Source organism: Vitis vinifera, chromosome 14 (assembly GCF_030704535.1).
Source record: "Vitis vinifera cultivar Pinot Noir 40024 chromosome 14, ASM3070453v1".
NCBI classification, from domain to species: Eukaryota; Viridiplantae; Streptophyta; class Magnoliopsida; order Vitales; family Vitaceae; genus Vitis; species Vitis vinifera.
In genome coordinates this window covers 23,499,816-23,517,740 of record NC_081818.1, presented here as the reverse complement: position 1 = coordinate 23,517,740, position 17,925 = coordinate 23,499,816, and the positions used below count along the sequence as shown (strand labels likewise).

General features: G+C 32.0%; 1 protein-coding gene and 1 long non-coding RNA gene across 2 annotated transcripts; both read left to right on the top strand.

Moving 5' to 3' along the window:
• Positions 1-4,967: 4,967 nt before the first annotated feature.
• On the top strand, positions 4,968-7,409 carry LOC104881623 (uncharacterized). The gene is made up of 4 exons (XR_787589.3): positions 4,968-5,129; positions 5,232-5,847; positions 6,623-6,666; positions 6,816-7,409. It is a non-coding gene; the product is annotated as an uncharacterized LOC104881623 (long non-coding RNA).
• Positions 7,410-13,965: 6,556 nt separating this feature from the next.
• LOC100253138 (receptor-like protein kinase FERONIA) lies at positions 13,966-17,370 on the top strand. Its single transcript, XM_010662274.3, has one exon. It carries the CDS (start codon positions 14,285-14,287, stop codon positions 16,970-16,972), a length of 2,688 nt encoding a protein of 895 aa, XP_010660576.3. The 5' UTR covers positions 13,966-14,284; the 3' UTR covers positions 16,973-17,370.
• Positions 17,371-17,925: the final 555 nt, after the last annotated feature.

Genomic DNA, 17,925 nt, shown 5'->3' with positions numbered 1-17,925 from the left:
AGTTTGTATCTTTGTTTGATGAGTCGCAATAAGAAACACAACAATAGAAATTTAATCAAACAAAAACCGTGATAGACAACAATCTAGCCCCCTTAAGCACTCCATTTATGCATTCAGCAATATTTGTAGTCATCCACTCATACCGATGTCCTCCATCATGTGCCAAAGTCCATTTCTTTTTGTTCAACCTATTAAACCATTATAAACATTTCTCATCTAATTGTTTTAACTCAGTCATACATGACTTATACTTTTGTGGTTGATGTTGAGACCCAACTCTATACACTAAGTCTTTTAATATCTTATTTTTATATTTATCATTGAAGTTGTTTGTCACATGTCTAAGACAATATTGATGGTGTGCATAAGGCATGTTCCATCCAACACTAAGATCCCTAATGGCGGCTTGTATTCCTGCATGACGATCAGAAATGAGACATATGCCTTCTTTTTACATGACTCCTTAATGTATAAAAAAACCAAGACCAACTATTCGTTGATTCTCCTTCAACTATTTCAAATGTAAGAGGGAAGACATGACCATCAGCATCGATTGATATTGCAATCAAAAGTTTCCCTATGTATTTTCCATATAAAAAAGTATCATCTATTTGTATTACTGGTCTACATTGCTTAAATCTTTCAACACATGCCCCAAAAGCCCAAAACACACACATAAAAGATACATTTCCGTTGCAACCTGCTAGTACCGATGTCTTGCAAACAACCTTAGTCCCAGGGTTAGTTAGTTTAACAATATTCATCCACCTAGGTAAAACTTGGTAAGATTCATCCCAATTACTAAATATCTTTATGATTGTTTTCTTTTTTGCTTCTCAAATTCTCTTGTAATGAACATTATAACCAAATTTATCTTTTACTATTTGATGTAATGCAACAATTGAAATTGTGTTATCATTTTGAACTACATTTTAAACCTCTCATGCAATCAATGTGGAGTCTAATTGTGAGTAGTTTTGTGATAGTTTAGGGTAAACGCAAGTGTGAGGACCTATGTACTTTGTTATCTTAAACAAACCATGAGATTTATAACGACATGCACGAAGCCTCTAATTACAACCCTCATACCACTTTTTGTACTTTACAACCCACATATTTGACTTAAATTCAATAACAATCAAATATTGATTCCTACATATGAAATAATGTTTAACAGCATATTGTAAGTCTACCTTACTCTCAAACTGCAAACCCTTAAACCATTCATCTGATTCATTCCATAATCCAATGTGTGTTGTCAAATCCTTACAAGTCATGGAGTTGATTATATCCCAATTCAATTCTTTAAATAATTGGGAATGGACATCATGTTCACCACCACCTAGCAATGATGCATCATTTTTTGTATTTTCATTATATTCATTATCCGTCCATAATATCCTCATTACCATCATCTTCATCAAATAATTGCACATTGTCATCATCATTGCTAGATAAAATATCAACATAATTTTCAACTATCATTATAACTGAATCAGACACCCTTGCCAAATCTATCCTAACTATAGGTTTCATGTCATTATCACAACTTTGCATATATATAGAAGAAGAGGTGTTCTCTTCTACCATTTGTTGACTTAGACCTACACCTTCAATATGCATTGAGGTAGTAAAGATACTTAGCATGGAGTAATGATCAATTGAAGAAATTTGACAATACATTTCAATGATATTTGGAGGAGGAGATTGTGTGACAACATTAAACATTATACTCACATCACCATCATCTCAAATCGATAAAGGGACATAATTAACAATACCATTTCCATTTGGAAAGGGAACTAGATATCAGAACACCATATTTAACTTGGTGTAAGTACGATTAATATTAGCATGACACAATTTTGTTTCTAACTCGTCAAATGTTATCATACTATTAATTGAAACATCTTTCTCAAGAAAATGATTATAACATACCCCAAATTCACAATCAATAATGTCACCACTAGTATAACACAACACTATCGTGTAATCGTCCATTATCAAACCTATTAAAAAGATCAACAAAGAAGTATGATCATCAATAAACTTTATGATTATGATTTATATACCATATAAAAAAGATGTATTTTGCAAATCTATTTTACTAATATTTTGGTGCATTGTCCATTACTAAATCTATTTTTTAAAAGTCATATTTTTCCAAAATAATAATACACGACTACTATTTTTATTGTTATATTACATACATTCAAATAAATTAAATAACATTTTAGTTTTATTTATACTTATATTTTTATTTTTATTTTGAGCTCTCAATATGTTATAAGAATTTTTTCAACAATTTAAGACTAATATTAATTTTTTTTTAAATATATAAGATAAATTCATAATTTTGGATAATGTAATACTAACACCCATTAATAAATTCATTTTATTTTATTTTATTATATATTCTAATATTTTCCAAGTCATCTTTCTTTTGTTTTTTCAACATAATAATACACCACTACTATTTTTATTGTTATATTATATACAGTCAAATAAATTAAATAACATTTTAGTTTTATTTCTACTTTTATTTATATTTTTATTTTGAGTTCTCAATATGTTACAAGAATTTTTTTAACAATTTAAGACTAATATTAATTTTTTTTAAATATATAAGATAAATTCATAACAATGTTTTATTTATATTGATTAGATTTTAATATTTTTGAAATAATATTATATGCAAAAAAATAATTTAATACTAACAACCATAACTAAATTCATTTATTTTATTTTATTATATATTATACCATTTTATAACTATATATTTCTTTTGTTTTTAAATTGGATATTTAAATGTATATAATATAACATTTTAAATGTAAATTTACATGTTATATACATTTAAATACACAATTACTATTTTATATTATACACTGTTACTATTTTTTGTTATATTATATACATTTAAATAAATCAAATAACACTTTAATTTTATTTATATTTTCATTTTTACATCTCAATGTTTTACAACAATTTTTTCAATGATTTAAGACTAACATTAATTTTAAAAATATATAGGATAAATTCATAATTTCAGATAATGTTGTATTTCTGTTTTTTAGATTTTAATATTTTTTAAATCATATTTTATGCAAATATATAAATATATAATTATTCTATTATTATTATTTTCCATTCTCATTTTATTAATATTTTTATTTTATTTTTAATTTTAATATTTTATAAAACATATTATTTGATTGATGAACACAAAAAAAAAATATTACTATTATTTCAAATTAATTAAATAAACTAATATCACTTTATTTTTTAAATGATTTTAATCTGTTCACCTTTATATAATGGTAATTTACAACAAATAATATTTTTTAAAAATAGCATAAATCCAAAATATATATATATATATAACAATTAATATCTATCATGCATTACAAAATAAAAATGAAACAAAGGTAAAAATATTAATAAAATAATATAACTTTTTTTTTGAATGATTTAATCTATTTAAAATAATAATTTCCAATAAATGTTATTCAAACAAATGTTACATAATCCAAATAAATTAAAAAACTTATATAATAATAAAAACCATATATTACAAAATAACTTGAAATAAATAAATAAATAAATAAGGGCAAAAATATTACCTTTCAAGATGAGCAGCATGAGCTTCTGAAGAAAAAATGATATATGCGAAGAAGTGGGGTATGCGGAGAAGTTGCACAGAGAGAAATGAGGGATATGGATAGAAGCTATGGAAAGTAAAAAAAAAAAAAAAAATTGGGTTTCAAATGGGAAAGAAGGAAAAAATGAGGATGAAAAAGATTGTAGTAGATTTATATTGTAAGTGAAGATGACAAGAGGTAGGATGAGTGTAGTGTAGTGTATAGGATATGGGGTGTGTTTAATATATATATAACATTTGAATGTTTCAAAAAAAAGTTACAATACTTGAAGCGGTCAAATTGATGGAGTGTTTAAATATTTAAGAAGAAATGACACACTTGAAACAGTTATCAAATTAGTTAAGTGTTGCAATGGAATTGTACTGCAGTAGTGTGTGAAGTGATGAAGTATAGTAGGTAAGATTCTTGTATGGGTGTAGTGCATTGTTAAACTAGAGGAAATGATGCGTGTGTAGTGGGAGGTCTTGTGGTAAGTAAGGTTCTCCTAAAAATATGGGAAATTATTCCTTTTAAGGTGAAATTTTAAATTAAAGATTAATATTTTTAATTTTAAAATTTATATAATAAAATTAATTTAAAAATTAAAACAAAACAAAATTATTTATTTTGTAAATAATTATTTAATAAATTAATAACAAACTTGTTTTTAATATACTCAATTTTTACATAAAATTGATAATAATTTTTTTTTTTAAATTCCAAAGTGAAAGAAACAAAAAATAATAGATAAATATTATTTATCTTATAAATAAAAAACAATATCAAATTAAATTAATTTTATTAGTTATAATTAATTGAATTAATTTAAAGAAAAAATTGAAGATTAAGAACAAAATATTTTTTAAATTCACATCTAATTTAATATAAATTTTTTAAATATAGAATGTTAAACATAATTTCTATTTTTATAAATATTATTATTGATAAATATCTCAATAATTATAATTATTTTTATATATTAAATTTAGTAAATAAAATTGATTATATAAATTATATTATTGTATAAGGATATAGGGAATGGAAAAGTGGATTTTCTTTTTTTTTTTTTGTGAGAAAGCGATTTTTCACTCTTCGATTTCTCATATATATATTTTGAGAAAGCCTATACATTGTTTTTTAAAAGGGAATTTTAGTAATTGTATCTTGGAAAGACGATTTTTTTGGTATAATTTTTTTAAAATGATATAAATAGCCTTTTAAAAAGACGATTTAAAAAAATGTATATATATTTTCCTATAGATTTGGAATTATTTTCTCAACTAAGATACTTTAAGAATTATTTTTTAAAACTATATATTCTCCTCTAACTGGACCAAGTTTTGGGCCGCTACCACATACGTGTTATTGTACACATCTTCCATGCCCTCCTTGATCGTTTTTGAACTTTCTCCAAGATTTCAGCTCTGAAAGCCATAAAACTCTTCTGTAATTTTATCCATGATTTTTCTTCGTACTTATTTCTCTAAGGTTTCTCTTGTGATTGTTCTTTTGTTTTGATTTTTGATTTTTATTTTTATTTTGTACCTAGTGCTCCGCAACTCTTATCTGAGATTGTGATGATTTTTGCAGTGTTTGAAAGAATTGTTTCCCCAACTAGATTACTGCCATCACCAACGTCCTCATCACTGACGAGGCTTACATCAACGACCATCTCACTCATCGAACTCGTTGCCTCACTCAGATAAGAATTCCATGTCCTTGAGGAAGAGCTCTAGGAATTGGGTTGACTCATCCAGGTCAGAAACGAGTGAAGAAAAGAACCCTAGGAACCGAATCAACTCATCTATGTCAGAGATCAGTGACAAAGAGCCCTAGGAACTCAGTCTTTTCCCCCAAATTTTTAATCTCCAAAGAAAGAGCCCTAGGAACTTTGATGTATATTGTTTGAATGTTCCTTAAGTATCCACTTCGCTGGATATTCTTTTGTTTTTTGGATGCGGTCCTCTTAAGAATAAGAAGTCATGGTTTTGTTCTTTTGGTTTACCTCTTTTAGGGTATAAGAATCCTCTTCAATGCCTTGTCTTGATTTACGAAATACCTCGTCCTGAGTATGAGTTTTCGGGTGTAGATGATCTTACGCCAGATTCTGTTGTCTATGCTGGAGGCATTGCCATCATTTCACCATCAGGGATTGTTCTGGCTAGACCCAATTATGATAGGGAGGCACTCATCTAAACAGATCTTGGTATGTTGCTTCAACTTATGTCCTAAACTTTCGATTTAATTTTCTATACAGGGTATACTGAATCAGAGTAACTTCTCTGTATATTGTTGCATATTTGCAATTAGCAGAAGTGGCATGAATTTTAGGTTTCTTGGTAAGATTAAGTTTGGCCAATATACTTCCTAGAAACTACACAATCAATAATACCTACATAATCAGTATTAACAATCTGATTTCCTATTTCTATCTTATTTGGTTGCTTTTACTAATGTTTTGCATTTAGAACAAGTCCTGATTGGAGATTGCTTCATAAAGCCCTAACTCAATGGTTGCTAAAGTATTGTTTCGATCCATTTATGGAAAATTCTGGTCTATTAAGAGAATGTCACTAGCTGATTTGTGATAAGTGTTAAGAATTGCTAGTTATTAATTTTAATTGCACCACTTTATTTGTCTTGTGTCTTATCTTCTCTGTTCCTGCTAATAGATGGGAACTAATTGTTTAGATATCAGTATCACTAATTGTTCATCTTTATCTTTCTGTCATATATCACAATTGGCCCCAATATTCAGGTTTATGGCCATTCCTTCTATTATATTAGTGAAATATTAACTTTCTTAAGCATGGAAAAGGATCCATTCTTTTTCATCACTTGGATTTCTTCCCTGTGTATCGATTCATGTTTGAAAATTATGTGGTGGAAATCCTGGTCATTAAAAGTTATTTCTGTCTGCTTTGATTTCCTAACATTTTTATTTGTTGGTAACATGACATGTATAGTTATTCTTGTTCCAGGCCTTTTGGCTTTTGGACAACTCGCTACTCGAGGATTTTCAGGGGTACAAATTATCATTCCTGTAGTTGCCATATTGTTTTATCTTGCTTTGATTTTTCATTTTAATCTTTGTTTTCATGCACTGATGATTTCATCTATATATGGACCCTTGCATCATTAACATCTCGGAAAATGAATCTCTCTTGAATGCAGTGATCCACAAAGCATTGTCAAAATTGGTGAAGGTACTTACAGTGAAACTTTCAGGGCTGGTAAAATTGTCTGCAAAATGGTTCCAATTGATGGAGAATTACTAGTGAACAAGGAATTACAAAAGATGTTTAGTTATTTTACCTTAGTTGCATCTTTTTTTTTTCCCAGTTATTTTTTAGTGTGAGAAGTTATTTAGAGGTGGGGGAGGAAGGTTTGTCAAGTTTCTGTGGCACAATTGTTTTCTCAATATAGTTTGTGGTTTTATGTGTGCCTAAGCAGTTAGGTGATGCTGAACTAGCTTCCATTCAGCAGGACACTTATTAGGTTGCAGGGTACATGCATATGTTAACTTCCATTCAGGAGTGTTAAAGCATGGACAGTCGATCATGCTTTGAGTGTCTTAGTGCCTAGTTTTGAAGAAAATCCTATCTCCCAGGCACCTACCATTATCAGCTTTTGCTTGTTAGTTACTTTGTATAGAATACAGTTCACCTTTTGCTCATCCAGTTCACATCCTTTGTGTTTATACAATATGTTTCTTTACAGAATTTAAAGTTGATAAGCAAATATTGGAAGATACTTTTTGCAGAGCTACCCTTTTATTTATTTCTTTAATTAATGGGGTTTGGTTGGGGAAGGGGATGGGTGTTCTGGATTGTGGAGTTGGTTGTGTTATCTAGCAACCTTGGTTAGTTCCTAAGCATGTGGTTTTCTATGCTGGAGAGATTAGGTGAATTGCTTGAGGAGGCCATGCTTCCCCCAACTCTTAATCATTTATGAGGAGGTAGAGGTCACATTAACAATTCCTGTACCACCTTCATAGAAACACTAGAGTATGTTTCCCTTGTGATTTGGTATAACTACCTAGAGCCAGTTCAGGATAAATATACATATATATGAAGTGTCTTTGCTTTAGTCATAAGAATAAAGAAAGAATGTCTCGAGGAATTGAAGGAAATTCAGTAATGTAATTGGAACAATAAACATACCAATGCTTTATAGAAGCTAAATGTCCAATTACATGCTACTTAAATTGAAGCTACCAACTTAAGGCTTTCAGGTGAAACATTGAAATTCACTACAAGCTTCCTCTAGAAGCTTCTAAAAGTGCTTCAAGGATATGATATCCTCGTTATTTAAAAATACTAGGAATATTCTTGAGAAATATTAATCTTATCAAGTAAGGCTAAAATACGGGTACATTACTCTAAAAGTTCCAATTTACTTTGGCAAATTAGGGATTCAATCTCCTCGTAACTATTACTAAGAAGTTCAACTTGTTCTTTGAATGTTCCAAGTCTTTCTTCATTACTTACCAACGTGACTAAAGAGACTCACAATTTATGTTTGGTCATATCATCCTTGGATAACATCTCATCAACAAATTGAGCATCAAGAGCTGCTCTTAAGAATCGCTAGTCAAATTGTCCACAATTGAGAGAGCTTTACTCATATGAAGTAGAGATTGCAACACCAAGGATGATAGAGATCTTGAAATACTGATAGACTTAGGGCAGAATAATTTTCAAGTAGATCTTGAGCTCCACCAAGGAAAGGGAAACGAATCACCAAGGGTGAAGCAAAATATTGTTAGACTTAGGATAGAATAATTTTCAAGTAGATCTTGAGCTCCACCAAGGAAAGTGAAACAAATCATCCAGGGTGCAAAACGACCAACAAGTGGTTGAGCCAACCAAAGGCTTGTAAACTAGCAAAGTATTCTTTTTACAAGAATCCAAAGAATCTTGAAAGAAAATCATCTATGAAACTAATGTGGTTAAATGTATTTACATCCAATCAAATATATTCAAAATTTACCCACTTTTACACATTCAAATATGTAAAGAAATTTTGGAGGAATTGTAAAATGGTAAAAAAAATTTACTACTTAGTGATTACCCTGTCTAAAAAAGATATGTAATACAAAATGCATATAAAAAAAAGTAATAGCACTTATAATTCTATCAAATCAAATTGTGATGCATATCTATGACCCACACAAAGGAAAACAAGTTGATTTTAAATTAAACAAAGAAATAAGAAATTTGGTAATTAAAATATAATTACCAAAATAAATAAATAAAATGGTGAATCTAATAAGTGAAAAAGTAATTGTCCATCATTAATAAAGTAGAAGGTATCCAAATGTATTTTCCAAAGTTTCATATATATTTTGTATTTTTAGTTAAATATCATATTTTAAGGGTCAAAACTATCCAAATTATGTTTAAAAATATCTCCAAATCTACTTTGATTAAGGAATAACATTTATAAGGAATAAGAAAAACTATTCAAATATAGTAAAATCATGATAAATAAATTTTCATTAAATTAATAACAATGTTTAAATAATAAAATCTTTTGGTTTCGAGTTGGAGTTGGATCAATATACTGAATTAATAACCTTTTTAAATGCATAAAATAATAAATTTTTTAGAAATATTTCAAGAATCAAGGAAATATAAATTAATAATTGATGAAGTACATGAAAAATAGTAAATAAAAATTCATAATACCAACTCTTTATCAAAATATGCATCTAAAATCGTCTATCCTTTCTTTGTATTTAAACTAAATTCAACTTGATCCTTAATTTTTTGTAATTCATACACTATATTTTTTTCATGTATAGGTAGTATAGTAAAAATATAATATTCTCTCTAAATTAATAAATATTCATTTATTAACAAATCAGTAACTCTATTAAAATAATAATTTCTTTTGGTTTTAATAGTATTGTTTATGGGGATTTTAATATGTCTCTCTTATACCCTATAAATAAAGGGTCTCTTTAATCTACAAAATTGTACTAAACACGAGTTTCACACTTGAAAAGAATTATGGAAAGCTCCCCTCAAAGACTCAAAAAGTTTTTTAAAGCCTTTAAAGATTTGAAGGGCAAGGTTGAAGATTTGAAAGATTTGAAGATTTGAAAGATTTGAATATCAAGTTCGAAACTTTGAAGATCAAGTTTGAAGTTTCAAAGATTAAAATCGAGACGTTTTCAATTCGAGATCAAACATTTATACCCTCAGTTAATGTGATCCAACTAAGGTCCAAGTCCAACTCAAGGCACTCTAAGGTTCAAGTCCAAATTGAAGATATGCAAAAATCGAGGCCTAGCCCACTACACACCAAGGTCTCAACATATTAAACTCCAAGCTGACACATCAAAGTCTAAGCCCAAGCCAAGACATGCCAAGGTCTAATCCGAGTTAAGACTAAGGTGGTGTTTGTTTTTTTGGCTTTTTGCTAAAAGCAATTTGTTTTTAGAATTTAGGATGTTTGTTTTCCTACTTTTTCATGACTTATTATAAACTTTTTACTAAATAGAAAAAACTAAAATATGTAACTTTTTTTAAATAGAAAAAATAACATATATGGTTTTTCTTTACTTTTTAATACTTAATAAAAATAAAATACTACAAAAACAAACAACCTAATATTTAACACTATTAAGCATTAAGGTTTTATTTAGAATTAAGTAAAAAAAACAAATACCACCTAAATCAAATTTATTATAAGAAGAATTTTAGTACTTGTTCCTAACATTAACAAATTTTCAATTTGATTACAAGTTTTTTTTTTTTTTTTTTTTACAAAAAGTTGTATTCAATATAATAATAATAAAAAAAAATGTTACCTAGATATTTTTATATTTAAATATTAACTATCTTTAAAGTATTTTTAACAAAAACATTATTTAGGGTCTGTCATACCTCCCCTTTTTTGACCAATCAAAATATGACACATGTAAAGTTTACATTAATAAAAAATTGAAAAACACCAATACTACAAGTTACCAACCGGTTAACCATGTATTTTAAAAGCAAGCAATCTCATACACCCAAAATTTAAATTATCTTTACAACAACCAATTATATTATTCAACAAATTATTTTATAAAAGTTGTAAAATATTTAAAATTTTCTAAAATAAAAGTTTCCACTTATTTTATGATATAAAGTTATAACATTAGGACGTTGTGAAAAAATCATTTATAAATAAATTAAAATAAGTATTTATTGTTAAAAATTATTATAGTGATCAATCAATTACTAATTAAAAATTGTATTAATAATTTTTTTATTTATTATAATTTTAATTTTTTTATGGAGAGGTTGGGACGAAATATTAAAAGTATTTAAAAATAAATAAAATGAGACAAACATATAAAATTTTTAGAGTGCAGAGAATGTGAGGAGGATAGAAAAATGTAAAGAATGTACGAGTGTTTTCCATTTTTTTATTTAACTTTAATATGTTTTTTTTTCAAATATTTCATTAATTGTAACTCAATAAAGGTATTTTATTGTTATTTGAAATAAAAAAATCTTAAAATTAAAAATATATATATAAAGGGTGCGAGAAATATGGAAATGGTACCAAGAATGTGAGACCCTCTCTAATTTTGAAGCTTGGTACTTATAAAACTATTTTGTTCATAATTTTCATCATTGTAAGTGTAACTAGTAGGAACAAAGTATATTATTGAAATTTGAAGTGGAGAAAAAATTCTTACAATTAAAAAAAGATAGAATAGTTTGTAGGGTAAAAAGAATGTGGGGAATGATAAGAAGAATAAGAGGAATCCTTATATTCTTAATACTCTTTCCCACATTCTTTGTATTCTCTCCAATTTTGATATTTTTGCCTTTTAAATTTATTTTTGTTCATAATTTTCATCAATTATAAGTGTAAGTAGTATGAATAAACAATATTAGAATGAGAAAAAAATTCTTAAAATTAAAAAAAAAAAAATGAAAATTTTGAAAGGTAGAAGAACTGAAGATTCTTTACATTTTTCGTATCATTCCTCATAATCCTTACCCTTTCCAATTTTGAATTTTTTTACTTTTAAATTTTTTTTGTTTATAATTTTCATCAATTGCAAAATGTAACTAGTATAAATAAACAATATTAAAGCTATTTGAAGTGGAGAAAAAGAATTCTTAAAATAAAAAAAAGAAACGAAAATTTTAGAGGTTACAAAGAGTATGGGAAGTGTATGAAGAAGGTGAAGATTTTTCACATTTTTCATACTCTTCCTCTCACATTCTTCGTATCATCTCTAAAATTTTAGTGTTTTATTTTTTAAAAAGAAAAATTAGAATATTTTTTTTTATCATTTATAAGCCTTATTAATATGGGTAAACAATATTATATCATTTTCAAGTGGAAAAAAAAATTCTTAAAATTGAAAAAAAAAATGTAAAATATCTAGGATATAAAGAATGTGGGGAAGGATATGATACATTGTTCATACTCTTACATTCTTTGTACCCTCAAAAAAAAATTGAAAATTGAAAAAAGTGTAAAATATCAAGTGTACATAGAATGTCGGAATGGTATGAATAATGTAAAGATTCCTCACATTATTCGTATTTTTCCACACATTTTTCGTACCATCTCCGATTCTTTTAGTATTTTAATTTTTTAAGAATTTTTTGTTTATCATTTATAAGTCTTAATTAGTATGTATAAACAATATTATTGTATTTCTAAATAAAAAAAATCTTAAATTTAAAAAAAGTATGAAATATATGAAGAATGCGTACCATTCTCACATTTATGACACCCTCCACAATTTTTTAGTGTTTAATTTTTTATTTTTTATTTTTACATAATTTCCACCAATCCTAAGGGTATATAATTGGTGTTTTTAAATTTCAGTGAGTGAATTTGAATTTTTAATAATTTGTTAAAAATAAAACAATGTGAATGATATGTGATGAAATTTTTATTTTTATTAAGTAAATATGTTTTATAAATTTTATATCATTTTTATTTTTATTTTTATCCAATTCTATTTTTTATCTCAATATTTATGTGTTATTTATTTCATTCCTATTGTCACACCCTCGAAAATCACCCTAAAATTTTCGCCTAGTGCGCGGTGCTAAGGACCCTTCCTTAGCCAACCTTCCTGCCCAGCCTTCTCAAAACGCACATAAACCACACAAACCAACGGAAACAGGGACACAACGAGATTATAGGAAATCTTTCCCAACTTGTATTAATCTTAATATACAAGATACAAAATTGTTTCCTTGAGTCAGAGAGCAATGCTTACATCCCAAGCATTCAGAGGCACTTTCCCTAATCTCTCCTCTCTCTCTCAAGGCTGCAGGAGCCCTTTTAAAATACTCACCCTACCGTTTTTCCCTTGGTGGTTATGCAACCGCCCATAATCCCCCTTAAAGCACTTGCACAATCACCCACTATCCAGATCGTAGTCCGCTGAGAAACCGCCCACTACCCATATGGTGGTCTCTCTAAAAACTGCCATGTGACTTCCTCTCTCTTGGACACACAGACGTCCCCCTTTTCGACGCGTGACATCGCACATTCTACCCGGACGGAATTCTCCCTCATTCCACCCGGATATTTCATATCCGGAATTCTGTCCGCCGACATTTCCCTTATCCGGATACCTCACATCCGGCGCATGTCCGGGGCCGCCATTTCCGTCCACCCGGATGTCTCACATCCGGCGCCTGTCCCACATCCGACGCCTGTCCGGGGCCGCCATTCCATCCACCCGGATGTCTCACATCCGGTGCCTATCCGGGGCCACCGTTCCGGATGGGAGAGGAGGACGATTCAACTTCCCCGGGTAGACATATCCGGATCCCCACACTTAGCGCCTGGGGTTTGAACCATCAAGCCTCCAGGTTTTCCTTGCTTTCTGCTTAGGCTCTCATGGGTACAAGACCTACCCATGAGGCCTATTTCTCCGGGTCTGAATCAAGTGGCTAAGGGGCTGACGCCTATCCATTATCCATTTAAAACTAATCATTCCTATTCATATACTATTTATTTTATATAAACTCAAATAACTATTATCCATTAAATTTAATTATAAATTATGTATTATCCATTTAAATCCACCCTTTTTGAATCAAACATCATATTTTAATTAAACAAAATTTAAATTTAATGAAAATCATTTAATAACAACCGGTTACTCCCTTAACCGGTCATATCTTTTTTTTTTTTCATTTTTCTTTTTTCAAATTTAAAATGGATGGTCAAGATCTAATCTTGGACTTCTAACGGATAAAAAAAAGTTTCGGTACAGTACCGCATTCGGTACTGTAGAATTTTCCTTAACAAAGTCTACTAAATTAAAATGACTTCCTTCCAATGTACCTCTACGCGCTTTTGCTGGTTTCTTATAAAAGGCCCGATAAATCCAAGAAAGTAGAGGAATTCCAGTCGCCACAGTCACCAGTTGCAGATTGGCTATGTCCTCCACTTCCACCACAGCCTCAACTACGGATCCAGCTGAACGGTCTCGGCGTTCGCTTGTGTTGCTCTGATCCTTCCACCTTCGACTTCCTACTTCCATCTTTACTGCCAGACTGCCAGTACCAATCCTACGCACCGTCTGAAACATCAGCACTCCTTATGTCATCACACCCGGCTGAGACCCAGCTGATCCCTTTATTTTCGGTTTCATCAAATTAATGAGTTTGGATCAAATCAATCCCATGCTCACCTTAGCTGTCTATCTTTCTTCCTTCTTTCTTCAATTCCTCATCTCCATGGCCGGGGATGAGTCTCCGCCTTATAGGCCCACTGATAATATTCTCCTCGACTGCGGCTCATCCATCAGCAAAATGTCTCCTGATGGCAGGACTTGGCAAGGTGATCAAGGGTCAAAATTCTCTGGAACTTCTGATGTTCAAAACTCATCCTCATCATCCAACGCTTTCCGGCAAGACCCCTCGGTCGAGCAAGTTCCATACATGACCGCTCGTATCTTTAACTCCTCGTTCACATACAGCTTCCCTGTGTCATCCGGACCCAAGTTTGTCCGCTTCTACTTCTACCCAACTGCGTACTCTGGCCATAATGAATCCGAGTTCTTCTTCTCCGTCACATCAGGGGTGTACACCCTCCTAAGCAACTTCAGCGCTTCTCTTACAGTTGCTCCTATGGGGTCCGGAGTATCTTCCCTTGTTAAAGAATTTTCCATCAACGTGTGGGACAACCAAATACTCAATATAACCTTCTCTCCATCCCCAAACTCCTGGGCCTTCGTTAATGGTATTGAAGTCGTTTCCATGCCAAATCATCTCTACGGACAAATTGACCTTAAATTGGTTTCCGCGGTTCAGCAATTTGAAATGGATAACTACACAGCCCTTGAAACTGTTTATCGTTTAAATGTTGGTGGCAATCATATCCCGGCGGAAGCAGACAGTGGCATGTTTCGGTCATGGAGTCAGGATGACTCTTACATATACGGAGGAAATTTGGGGTTGACACCTAACCTGGATAGCCTCATACAATACACTCAGACGACACCGCCTTACATTGCACCACGTACAGTCTACACCACTTCACGCACCATGACTAAACAAGAGGAGATAAATAAGAGAACCAACTTGACGTGGCTCTTCCATGTGGATTCTGGGTTTTATTATCTTGTTAGGCTTCATTTCTGCGAGTTGCAATTGGAGGTAACCCGTCCAGGTGAACGAGTTTTTTCTATATTTCTTAACAATCAGACAGCTGAAGAAGAAATGGACGTCATCGTTAGGAGTGGTGGCACAGGATATCCAATTTATCAAGATTATGTTGTTTATTTGTTATCCGATGGCAGCCGAAGGAAGCAGGAGCTGTGGCTCGATTTACATCCTAATGCGGATAGCAAGTATGCTAACGTAATATTAAATGGATTAGAGATGTTCAAGTTAAATAATTCCAACGGTAGTCTCGCAGGACTCAATCCTGATCCGGTACTAAATCCTCCTCCCTCGGAACAGCACCCAAACTCCCCGGTAAAGCCCAACAATAGGGCGCCACTGGTGCTGATAACAGTCATTGTAGCTGCGGTCGGCGGAGTAGTCGCACTCTCTCTTCTCTGGTTCTTGGTTCTCCGACCGCGGATGAGAGTGAAACACGTTGGTGGCATCAGTCGGGCAAAGTCATCTTGGGTCCCATTTTCCTACACGACAAGATCCACAACCACCAACGGCTCGTCACTACCGGCCGATATCTGCCGCCACTTCTCCCTTGCCCAGATTAAAGACGCCACATGCAACTTCAACAAGAACTTCATCATCGGCGAGGGAGGTTTCGGAAACGTTTACAAAGGCTTCATCAAAGGCGGCTCCACCACGGTTGCGGTTAAACGGCTGAATCCATCATCAAAACAAGGTGCCCGCGAATTCGAAACAGAGATCAGAATGCTGTCCAAGCTCCGCCACATCCATCTCGTGTCTCTGATCGGTTACTGTGATGAAGAAGGAGAGATGATCCTTGTCTACGATTACATGGCTCGTGGCACTCTCCGTGATCATCTTTATAAAACAAAAAACCCTCCACTCCCATGGAAGCAACGCCTTCAAGTCTGCATTGGGGCGGCGCGTGGATTGCACTACCTTCACACAGGCGCGAAGCATACAATCATTCACCGGGACGTCAAATCCACCAATATCCTGTTAGACGAGAAATGGGTGGCCAAGGTTTCGGATTTCGGGTTGTCTAGAGTAGGCCCCACGAGTATGACCCAGACCCACGTCAGCACAGCAGTGAAGGGCAGTTTCGGGTACGTGGATCCAGAGTATTTCCGGTTGCGGCAATTGACGGAGAAGTCTGACGTGTACTCGTTCGGAGTGGTGCTGTTTGAAGTGTTATGCGGAAGGCCGGCGGTGATCCCCGGTGCTCCAAAAGAGCAGGTGAGTGTAGCAGAGTGGGGCCGGAGATCTTATCGGAACGGAGCCCTTGATCGGATCATGGACCAAAATCTGAGGGACGAGGTTGCGCCAGAGTGTTTGAAAAAGTTTGGGGAGATCGCTGATAGCTGCGTGCGTAACGAGGGAATCGAACGGCCACCAATGAGCGATGTGGTGTGGGCCCTTGAGTTTGCACTGCAGCTCCAGGAGACTGCGGAGAGGAACGCCCAAATCAACAGTGGAGATGAGGTGTATATGGGTCGGGTTGGAGTCAAACCGGACGGATCACAACCGAGCTCATCCGCTGTGACACGTGGAGGAGCCACCACTAGTGATAACGATGACCTGTTCTCGGTGTCAAGGTCAAGGAGTACCGTCACATCTGGGGTGAGCACTAGTGGAAAGAGCGTCCCCAGTAATGATCACGACGGTTCGGTGTTCTCTGATATAAATAATCCAAAGGGACGGTGAGATCAGCCTCGTCAGGTCATGCTCATGGATCCCACGGCAGAGAAGACCAGGTCAAGAAAAGGCGTCAGAGTCACGTCGTAGAGTAGAGTAGCTTCTACCCGTCTTTTTGTTGACTTAAAAGTTAATAGGATATAGACTAGCGAAGTCGCTGTGTGAACGCCGATGGTCCTTCCTTTCACGCGGATGAGAAAATGGCATGGGGGACCACAGTGGGTGGCTGCTATGAAAGTGGAGAAAGCGACAAAGCAAGCTCATTTTATGGCGTATAAAAAAGAAAAAGAAAAAGGTAATCCCTACTTTGTTAAAGTTGGCCAATTTTCTAAAGATGCTTTAGGGGGGATTGGGAATGTGATATGCTGGTATTTTCAGGTAATGAAGTTCTATTTTCTCTTTTTTAATTTTCTAGAAAAACAAAAAGGATTGAGGTGAATTTGGTGGTTGAAAATATAGATAAGAGAGTCTATGTAAATAATAATAAAAAGTTTCAGGATAGCAACAATTTCTCACAAAAAAAATTAAAAGGGTATGATAATTTGAAAATTAAAATATTTTTTTTAAAAGAAAAACTTTATACAAGAATATATTATAAATTATACATAGAAATTAATAAAAAAAATATTCTAAAATTAACGAAAATTAAATATTATCTTTCAAATTAAAAGAATCAAATATTATTAATATTTAATTATTCTTTATTTTAAAAATATTGATAGGAGTTAATTCTTATCATTATGCACTGATTTTGTGTATCTGTTTTATTATTTCATTTTGGATCCTACCATTTTTGTCATCTTTTATTTTTATTTTTTGCTTAATATACCACTTCATGCTTAGAGTGAGAATAAATATGAATGTCTAACTTGTCCCAAAATATGGTGAAAACATCATTGACAGAGACTTAATAAAAATATCAATTTATTTATTTATTGAGAATTGGAACACGTAAGAAGGGT

What these genes read in the sequence shown, in the direction of transcription:
- LOC100253138 (XM_010662274.3), top strand. Translation starts at nt 14,285, where the DNA reads ATGAGTTTGGATCAAATCAATCCCATGCTCACCTTAGCTGTCTATCTT.